This window comes from Pygocentrus nattereri, chromosome 25 (genome assembly GCF_015220715.1).
Source record: "Pygocentrus nattereri isolate fPygNat1 chromosome 25, fPygNat1.pri, whole genome shotgun sequence".
Lineage (NCBI taxonomy): Eukaryota > Metazoa > Chordata > Actinopteri > Characiformes > Serrasalmidae > Pygocentrus > Pygocentrus nattereri.
In genome coordinates, this window is record NC_051235.1 from 6,141,474 (window position 1) to 6,152,076 (window position 10,603).

General features: G+C 46.1%; 1 protein-coding gene across 2 annotated transcripts in view; it reads left to right on the top strand.

Moving 5' to 3' along the window:
• Positions 1-10,603, top strand: part of rbm20 (RNA binding motif protein 20) — a 127,492-nt gene that overhangs the window by 67,575 nt on the left and 49,314 nt on the right. For both annotated transcript variants that reach the window (XM_037534279.1, XM_037534280.1), the window contains 4 exons: positions 4,515-5,514; positions 7,435-7,496; positions 7,873-7,970; positions 8,470-8,567. In XM_037534279.1, the coding sequence (XP_037390176.1) occupies positions 4,515-5,514; positions 7,435-7,496; positions 7,873-7,970; positions 8,470-8,567 (1,258 nt within the window). The remainder of the gene's footprint in view (positions 1-4,514; positions 5,515-7,434; positions 7,497-7,872; positions 7,971-8,469; positions 8,568-10,603) is intronic.

Genomic DNA, 10,603 nt, shown 5'->3' on the forward strand with positions numbered 1-10,603 from the left:
CCGTTTTTCCCCAAATCTGGGCTCTAAACTATAAACAGACGGCGTCTCTTCAGTGATCTGCTCTGGAAACATCACTTTAATAAAATAACACATTTATTTCATGCAGTTACTGAATAATGTGCTTTACAATTTGTGAATTCAGATGGAAAAACCGAAATACCCCCACGAGCATGAGGTTAATCTTCTCTCCAGATGTTTCCAAACCTGCGTTTAGCTGCGGGATACGTGTACTGTCCCGTAACCCCTGTACTGCTTTGATGTATTCGGCGGGGGGAAAGCACGTGAACGCTCACACATGTACACGGAAAAGTTGAACCTCAGATCAAGGGCCATGTGCATTGTGTTTTACTGCATGCAGGCTGGAAAGCTGGATGTTTTGGTTGTCAGTTCTAGGTCTCTTTCTGAATCTGGTCTCCTAGAGCAGAACAGCTGCTCGGTCTTCCAGGCATGCTTTAGCCGTAAAATTCCATTTTGAATGCTGCGTCTCGCTCCAAGACTGGCTTTAGAGCTGCTGCGTGTCATTTTCTTGCTTAAATCCCCTACTGCAGGGAAGTGCATGCTGAATTTGATAGGAGCGCATTGCTTTAAGAAGGCGTTGCATGCTCCTCTCATTCCCAAATCCCTATTAGTAAGAGGTATATCGATGGCATTTGATGAGTCGATTTAGAGACACGTACATATACGATTGTCATCTCTTACTAGTTTCATGGCTTGTGTTCAGCTGCGTGTACGACGCATCGGACTGGGACTGTCGCGCGTCTACTCGTGGAGGTCAGGCGGGGTTTATGATATTTTGAAGTAATCCTATGTGAAATCTAGCTGTCTGTAAATCTCCATGCAGACTGGTCCTGTGTCACTGATAGATTACAATTAGTGCAACCCAGTATAAATTCCAGGCGTGTCCTTTCACATGCCTGCACCCCATGCATCAGGATGGCCTCTGAGCAGCGCTGGATCCGCTATCAGTCAGGATACAGGATGCCTTCGGAGTGACTAAAACTTTCTGCCATTATCCGTTTAAAGCCCTCTGCCCTCAGTCCTTGAAACCTTTGTTGTGTAGAACAAGTGAAGAGAGTCACTCTACAGTTTCGCCCTCTGGACCGAACAACGAGAGCTTGCTGAGCACTGCTGTGTAAACTTTACGATCTGGAAACGGTCCTGTAAGTCCATATCCTAACCCCAGACGTCTCCGACACCATAGCGCCGAGGTGTTAATCTTCCTCAGAGATTCGGTTGCACAAATTCACATTTGGGGAAAAAAAACCAAGCGGGCTCAAATTCTGGTCCCTGATGGTACCGCCTGAACGCTGGAGACCAGCGCTGGGTTGAAGCCAGTCGGAAAAACCTTGCTGCATCACTCGCTGTTTAAGGAGAACGATTAGATCCAGTAGCCAAAATCTGATTGGATAAGCTGGAAAAGTCCCCCTGACACTGAGAGAGATGAGGTCTTTAAATCGTCTCCCATGGTCCCCAGTTTTTTTTCTGTATCTAAATGTTATATGGCGTTGGGCAAGCAGAGCGTACGTGTGATGTGAAGGGAGGACAGCATGGGGGTCCTGTGCACGCTTTGATTGATAGTAGCGTGTGGTAAATTTAGCTAGCATGTGAACGCATTAATCAGTAGGAGAGGAACAGACGGTGCAGGCAAATGGGGACACAGGCCAGAGCAGCCATCCCCACCAAGATCCTGCTTTTGGATTAGATTCTCTGAAGCTCTGTCCTCCAGTATATCCCATCCTATATGCTGACCATACACTGGAAGACTTCTGAAAGACTGGTCTGGCACCCTCTCACGTCTAGAGACAGTGTCACGGGTTTTTAGTCACAGACTTTGAGATTATTCCCCGTCGTGCACCCAGATCACTGTAGAACCGTGTGCGCTGGCAGATCATCGCCCAGATCTTTTTAATTAACCTGTAAAATGTGCAGCTGCTTTTTCAATTTGATATGAAGATTTACATATAAACACAACATGCAGCTCTCTCTCTCTCTCTCTCTCTCTCTCTCTCTCTCTCCCCTTCTCTCTCTCTCTCCCCCCTTCTCTCTCTCTCTCTCTGTCTCTCTCTCTCTCTCTCTCTCTCTCTCTCTCTCTCTCTCTCTCTCTCTCTCTCTCTCCCCTTCTCTCTCTCTCTCCCCCCTTCTCTCTCTCTCTCTCTCTCTCTCTCTCTCTCTCTCTCTCTCTCTCTCTCTCTCCCCCCCTCTTTCTTTCTCTCTGTCTGTCCCCCCCCTCTCTCTCTCTTTCTTTCTTTCTCTCTCTCTCTCTCTCTCTCTCTCTCTCTCTCTCTCTCTCTCTCTGTCTCTCTCTCTCTCTCTCTCTCTCTGTCTCTCTCTCTCTCTCTCTGTCTCTCTCTCTCTCTCTCTCTCTCTCTCTCTCTCCCTCTCTCTCTCTCTCTCTCTCTCTCTCTGTCTCTCTTTCTCTCTCTCTCTGTCTCTCTTTCTCTCTCTCTCTCTCTCTGTCTCTCTCTCTCTCTCTCTCTGTCTCTCTCTCTCTCTCTCTCTCTCTCTCTCTCTCTCTCTCTCTCTGTCTCTCTCTCTCTCTCTCTCTCTCTCTCTCTCTCTGTCTCTCTCTCTCTCTCTCTCTCTCTGTCTCTCTCTCTCTCTCTCTTTCTCTCTCTTTCTCTCTCTCTCTCTCTCTCCCCCTCTCTCTCTCTCTCCTTTCTCTCTCTGTCTCTCTTTCTCTCTCTCTCTGTCTCTCTTTCTCTCTCTCTCTCTCTCTGTCTCTCTCTCTCTCTCTCTCTGTCTCTCTCTCTCTCTCTCTCTCTCTCTCTCTCTCTCTCTCTCTTTCTCTGTCTCTCTCTCTCTCTCTCTCTCTCTCTCTCTCTCTCCCCCTCTCTCTCTCTCTCTCTCTCTCTCTCTCTCTCTCTCTCTCTCTCTCTCTCCCCCTCTCTCTCTCTCTCTCTCTCTCTCTCTCTCTCTCTCTCTCTCTCTCTCTCTCTCTCTCTCTCTCTCTCCCCCCCCCCCCCCCCCCCCTCTCTCTCTCTCTCTCTCTCTCTCTCTCTCTCTCTCTCTCCCCCCCCCCCCCCCCTCTCTCTCTCTCTCTCTCTCTCTCTCTCTCTCTCTCTCTCTCTCTCTCTCTCTCCCCCCCCCCTCTCTCTCGCTCTCTCTCGCTCTCTCTCTCTCTCTCTCACGCTGTGAGCATGTGCTTGCCCACAAGCACCCACGCACACCCCTGGCACCTCAATAATAATTATAATGATCATGTTAAACACTGTTGATTTTGTCAAGACGAGAAAAAGACTGACTTAAGACGGCCATCCTGACCAGCCCACGCTGATAGAGATGAGATCGCAGCGCGACTAACAAGACCCTCATGGTTTTATTCCCACATTGGAAATTTGTCTGCGACACTGAAAACACTTGAAAAGATGTAAGGCTGGCGTTCCCTTTACGTTCCCTTTACACTGTATTCCAGACCTCAGTCTGCTAGTTTTCGGTAATCGTTTGCTTTTCCCAGCTTGCTCTTGTTAATTTGATAGTCGAATAAACTGCTGCTTGTTGAGCGAATAATTGTTCCTTTGGATTACGAATGGCTGAATTTCCAAAAATCTCTTATTTTAGGTTGATCTTGAGGTTGTTTTATGCGTTTGCTAACTAAGAGTGACAATAAAGATGAATAACACAAAAATAAACTATTTTAATGAATTTCCTGTGAATACTAAATACAAAGAAAACTTTTTTCCTGTCCAAAATTAAAACCAAAGATGTGTGAAGTGATAAAATATAATGAAAGTAAATCAGTTTCCCTGTAATCATGTAAATAAACAAATCAGTCCAAATGGTTTTTAAATGTAAGCAGTGCCGTCTGTGCCTGTGTCCCTTTGTCCAGCTGCCCTGTGTGTTCGCGGAGAACTGCCTCCTGAAACTGAGAGTGTTGGCAGCCGTTAGCGGAGAACAGAAAGTTTGCAAACGTTAAATGTTCGCCAGGTTTGGACGGCTCAACGTTAAGACAGAGATGGATTGTTTAAAACGGGGAATGTTACATGTGGACAGTGAGTGGACACAGTGTTTAAAAACTCCAGCAGCACTGCTGTGTCTGATCCACTCAGACCAGCACAACACACACTAACACACCACCACATCCTCAGTGTTACTGCAGCACTGAGAATGATCCACCACCCAAATAGAACCTGCTCTCTGAGGGTCCTTGGTGGTCCTGACCACTGAAGAACAGGGTAACAGAGTATCAGAGAAACAGATGGACTACAGTCTGTAACTGTAGAACTACAGAGTGCAGCTATACAGTAAGTGGAGCTGATAAGATGGACAGTGAGCGTAGAAACGAGGAGGTGGTCATGATGTTATGCCTGATTGGTGTATAAAATATGTATAAATGCGGTTTGTATGATGTTTTTACTGACGCATTGGGAAGAGAGTCCATCTCAAATAATTAATAAGGAATGATTTCAGCTTTAGATACCAGCCCAAATCCTAATGAATGCGCCTTTCCATTTGTCATGTTACTTGCTTGCTTCCTGATACATTTGATTGACTGTCAGCCCTTTGTTTCCTTGCAGCTCTGGTTCAGGAGACAAGCTTGACAAGAAGGCCGTTTCTGTGGGAGGAGCCCTCGGAGGGGCGGGTCAGAACCTGTTGCTGAGTCCAGCGAGCATACAGCTGGCCCAGCTTCAGGCTCAGCTCACCCTACACCGTCTCAAACTCGCCCAGACCAGCAGCACTGCTGCTGCCGCTACTGTCCTCAACCAGGTCCTCTCCAATGTGGCCATGTCCCAGCCTCTGTTCAATCAGCTCAGGGGCTCCTGCATTGGCCAGGCTCATGGAAGAGGGTTCCCTCCTGCACCCATCACCTTCCCCCCTCCCTCTACCACCCTGGGCCCGCTGGCTGGGGGTGGGTTCACACAGAACCATGCTGGGATCAGACTGAACCACTATGGAGCAGGGAGCTCAAACCAGAACACCAATCAGCAAGGCGAGTATGGGAAAAAAGCCGGAATGTTTCAGACGGATACGGATCGGCGCGTGCAGTTTGGGTTTACTGGAATAGGTCCCAGTAAGGTGGGCGACGCAGGACAGTATGGAGGCCCCGGTGTGCAGGCCAAGAATAGTACCCAGAACAACTACCAAAGAGACTGCTACCCTCCTGAGGGTCAGCAAGGGGTGTTTGTGGGAGGCAGTGGCGAGCTGATCCAGGACTCCGGCCAAAAAGAGCAGTGGAAAAACCCGACAAGCTTCCCCCTCTCAGGTAAACTGGACATGGGCACTGGGGCTGGGACCAGTACCTGGGGCCCGGCTGCTCAAGGCTTTGTTGGGCCGCGAGCAGAACTGTACAACCCTGAGGAACCCACTGGTGAGCCCAGGTTTAGCCCAGCCGGTGGCCTGGCTTTCAACTTTACTGCTGGGCAGCCAGGGTTTGTAGGATACCAGCAGCAGCAGAAAGGTGAGGAGGGGAAGGGCATGACACTACAAGCCCACCAGCTCAACGATTACCACGGGGCGACACCATCACACCTACCCCACCAGTGCACCATTTGTGAGAAGAAGGTTTACAACTTGAAGGTGAGTGAGATCGGCCAGGTGTTCGTCAATGTGGGTGGGTGGAAAGGAAATGGCTGTGTAAGTGATTGTCAGGGTAGGGCACCTCACCTGTGACCCCTGTTTGTTCCTTTTGCTCTTTCATTCTTTAAGGCGCAAAAAAATCTCTGTGCTTTTATTTGACATGCGCAAAATGTGATCTATGAAAGGGTCATTCAACAGAAACGTCCACTTTTCTGTCTGTCCATAGGAGTCACTGGTGTTACCGATCATCATTGGTGTTACTCATAATAAAGGAAACATCTGAGATGTTTTTATTGAAAAATGCGTTTTACAAAACATCAAACCACAAGCTGTCAGTCATGGAACATCCACTCAAATATATCATTTAATCCACTTTGTGTTCCATTTTAACAGTTATCTCGGAATAAAGTCGGTCACACCAGTGACATCGGCTAAAAGCTTCATATGAAATCATGAGCTGAATGAGAAAAGGTCTGAGAACTGGAAACACACTGGGGTCTTTTCCACCCCCCTTTTTTCATAGATCCTCAAAAACAGGTAAAAGAAAGTCAAGTGATGTCATCAGAGTGACTTTGATTTCAAAATAAGAGATTTGTTCCTCGGAAACACCAGTGACACGACTCCTGGGGAACTTTCATTCTGTGTTTTATCATATTTATTTGGCTTTTGTGTTCTTTGTCATTTAAATGATCTATTTCACAGTCGTGTGAAGAGGATTGCAGGTCTTCTGTAGCTCGAGCTCTTCTGTATGATTGATTTAAAATTGATTTCTTGCTAAATTGAGGCTCAAGAAAGTGAAATTGTTCAAATAACTTGTTTTATTTTGAAATATAAATAAAATCTAACCCTAACATGGTTAATTGTAATATATCTGTAAACGCTAGGGACACAACAATGGACGTTTAAGTTTAATGGACCCAAGAGCCAAAAATGATAGGTTTTTATTCCGTCTGTTTTATGAGTACACAAGTTTTCAGCCTGTTATGCAAAAAAAACCCACGTGACTAGGAATATAATTCACCATCAGCATTTTATCCTTACTTGGATTAAAGAAGTCAATAAAATGCATCGTGAGCACATCTAGGAATAAAGGTGGCCTTATACATCTTTATTACCGTGACAGAAACACTGTAGCCTGCAGGAAGGAGAGATCCTGTATCCGCTTCACTCTGGGCAGCCTGGACACGCACATGCTGAAACTCCTCTGGACGCAGATTTAAAGACGTTGCCGTCGCCAAATTCTCAGAATGGGTCACCGGAGAGATGCTTGGTCTGAAGGAGCTGAATGAAAACTCCCAGCTTTTTTCAGCCTAATCATTTACCTGCCAGCAGTTTCTTTACCACCCATTCCAGTACAGTCATGCCAACACATCAGCATCTGCCACGCGGCTTCTATTGTAAAATCATTGCGAATCACCAGATCCTGTGCTCTTTCGGCTGCTTTCACAAATTTTGCTTTGGTTTGATACCTTCTCGAAAACCTCCACCAGCACTGGAAATGAACTTCAAAGTGACCCAGGCCTGCTTTTCTGATATGTAAAGTGCCGGCTAACGGCTGCAGCTGCCACTGTACGAGCGCTGAGGTCATGCAGCGTACTTAATCACAGCACCTATTGTTCTCAGGTTTGTGTGAAACCCCAGAGAGCAGCTGGGCTGTGGAAACTGGAGGCAGGCTTTAGAGGCAGGATACACAGCACTACTGGAACTATCCACTCTAACTATTCACTCCTCCGTTCGGCGTCCTTGCTTTCCCTCTTGTCCGAGCTGGGCTGTGTGTTGGGGTCTCTTTAATTGGCCCGACTGTGGAATCTTGCACTCGGAAAGGAGGATCAGGAGAAGCACAGTGTTGACTGACAGACTTGGGTGTGTGTGTGTGTGTGTATGTGTGTGTGTGTGTGTTCTATGTGTGCTTGTTTTCAGGACTGGGACCAGCACGTGAAGGGCAAGCTACATCTACAGAACCGACTGCTCTACACTGAGGCGTGAGTAATGATGCTGGCTTGTATTGTATCTATGAATATATTTTATATATATATAAAACTGCTTTTATACTTATACATCAGTAATGTGTTCAGAACCTTCTGTGTAGACAGACGATGTGTTGAGCCAGGTGGTGCAGTGGGGGATCTTTTCAAAGCGTTTATTTAAGAATTTATATGTATTTTAATTCCACTGAAGAATCCACGACAGGTTTCATTAGCAAGGCCGATCGCCCTATTAAGAGAGAGGAGGTATTTTATAGGAGCCTCCTGCTCCATTTACAGAGGTAATGGCCTGAATCTGAGCTGGGTCATAAGATATAGCCAGCCAGGCTGCTGTGGGATTTGGAGTCTAAAAGCAGTGCTGTCCCCTTCTCAGCCCAGCGGTAGGAGCCCTGCACTTCCCGGCCGCGTCCGAAGGATGCCCTGGCTCCGCGCTGACTAACGCCATGGCGTACTCATCCCCCGCCAGCCAAGGTAAGTCAAACGGCAGCGTTTCCCCCTCTGCTGCGCTTTTGAGCGTGCGAGGAGGAATGGGAGCTATGATGTGTTTTTGAGACAAGGGTCTATTTTTAGGCTCGCTGTGAGCGCGTGTGGACTGTGGGATCGCTTGCCGGACAACGTTTATTAATATCAGCGGCTGAGTTGTTTTCATTATGCCGGACACATCGTCCTAGGAAGCGAGTTTTGACCGCTTGGAAAGCTTTGAGAGTAGCTCTGCAGTTGTGACCGTAACAATATCTGTGGGGCAAGCAGGAGGAAATCAGCGTCTCAGAGTTTCCTTGGGTAAGTGGCAGCAGAGGCTGCTTTCCCAGCGTGGAACGTTGCGTTTTGGTGTAGACGTGCCGTCATTCCGCGGCCCAAACCGCCGGCTTCAAATACGTCTGAATGTCTCAGTATGTTTTTATTTATTCTTTTTATTTTTAAGTGTATCATTCCTGTTTTTCACCTGTGACGTTTGAATATTTGTCCACAGATGTTTCAGCCGGAGGTGCGTCTTATTTACCAGCTACTGCCATGAAGTCATTTCCTCTCTCAGGGGCGGGATTTACCTCACACCAGCCAGGAGCAAAGGTCAGCCACAGTTCTCTTAGCCACGTTCACCTTCCAGCTAAGGCACGTTTATGTTCCTCGTTGTGCTCAAAGACGCAGAAGCAGTGCTGGCAGTGCGGTGCTGAGCGGTCACCGTTGAAACGACTGTCAGAGTCACTCTGGGGTGTGATTGTGAAGTTCTTTGAGTGGAGGGAAGCTTGGAAGAAGCTTATGGTGTAGGCTTTTACGTGTCTGTGTCTGTGACTGTGGTCGTAAACTTTCGTGCGTAGAGCTTTGGAAGCTGGCATAGCTTTAGCTCTCTGGATGTTTGGAGCCTTAACTCACACCTCCGTATTCCCCCCTGTTTATCTCGCAGGCTCCGAGAATGAGAGATGTTTCTGGATTGCGCTGTGTTTGTCAGACTGTATGGCTGTACTGAGAGACAGATGGCTGTTCGCTTATTACTGTGGTCTAGTATTAATTATACATGGCTTGAAGGAACTCATCACCTCGGACAGTGCGTGTTAGAGACAAATGGTCTGCATTACCATTATAACGCAGATTGTCCGGTCCCATCACTGCTGTCGGAAGAAAACCTTGCATCTCCAGAATAGTAACTTCACAGGAGAAGGAAAAAACATACGTTACTTTGAATGCAAGTCAATGGAACCAGACTTTTTGTCCAAGTAATTTTGGGCCACTTTTTTAGGCCAATGATCATGAAATTAAAGGGCAACAGACATTTTCGAATTATGTCAAAAACTGAAAAATTCCAAAAATGAGATCCGAGGTTTTGCTCCGCCAGCAACGATATACATCAGCTGCGAATGTTAATGTAAGACTGAAGGAGAAAGTGGACGAAACGTTGTTGACGTGGCTGGTTTCGGTCAGCGCTCCTGTAAGGCTCGGCCTACACAGCAGTTGTCTGAGCTGGAATGGGGCGGGAATGCCTCAGGACAACTGCACAAGTTTAGTTCAGGCCAAACAGATCTTGTTCCAGACTGTTTTGGTGCATTCCTCTGTGGTCTGTTGATAGCATTTGACATATGGATTATGACAGATTTCTCGATAAAATAGTAGCCGGAATATCAAAACAGTAGAAGCGAATCAAAAGATTTCCAAGGATTTTTTTTTTCTTTTCTCTCTTTTTTCCACAATCTATCAATGTTTTCTTAACCTCTTCTTCTCCAGGGTATGTTTTGGTTTGTCCGTCTGATTTTAGCATAAGGCACATTATTCAGTAACTGCATGAAATGAATGGGAATTTTAATTTTATTTATTTTTCGTAAAAGTTCCTCTCAAATTAACAGTAAATGTGTTTTATGATCTGCGCAATAATGATATACGAGTACAGTTTACTACCGAAAGCCAAAAATCTCCACCGCTCTTTGTGTTATTCTCTAAAAGTGATGTTTCCAGATGAGATCACTGAAGAGACGCCGTCTGTTTATAGTTTAGATTTGGGGAAAAACGGGTCGACTTTCAGTAGAAAAACAAAGTTCAGCTTCTTTTATTATAAGGGTTTAAAATGACATCACCGTCTATTAGACTGGAGAGAAGAGCTACAGCCTCACACGACGCCCAGCTTCTGAACGGAGCTTATGGAGTATGAACGTTATGAAGAACATGAAGTGCGTTTTGGAACTTTGGAAGTTCCAATTACCACAACAGGAAAAATGTTAGAAGCTGTTTAAGAACAATCCGATCATAACTGTACAGCATTTTTAACCACGTTTGTGCACGTCTGCAAACCTTGGCATGAAAAGTCAGGCTATCAAGGGAAATCTGAGTTTATGAAGGGGCTTAATAAATGTGTTTGGATGTCTTTTGGAAATTGTGGCAGTAAAGAGAATTCAGTTAAACAGTAATGATCCTTTCCACATTGTGCATATTAATTGTTGAAATGTAAACAAAGTTGAGCAGCACAAAATATGCAGTATTTCATAAATTCAGTAATTAACGCATTAAAAGCTGAATTTGAATGACCAGCGTGTTTAGTACTTTTATTAACAGACGTTCTTCTGCAAGACGGGTGTTTGTTAACCGAGTCGTATGGACTAGCTTGTCGCCTCAGCAGT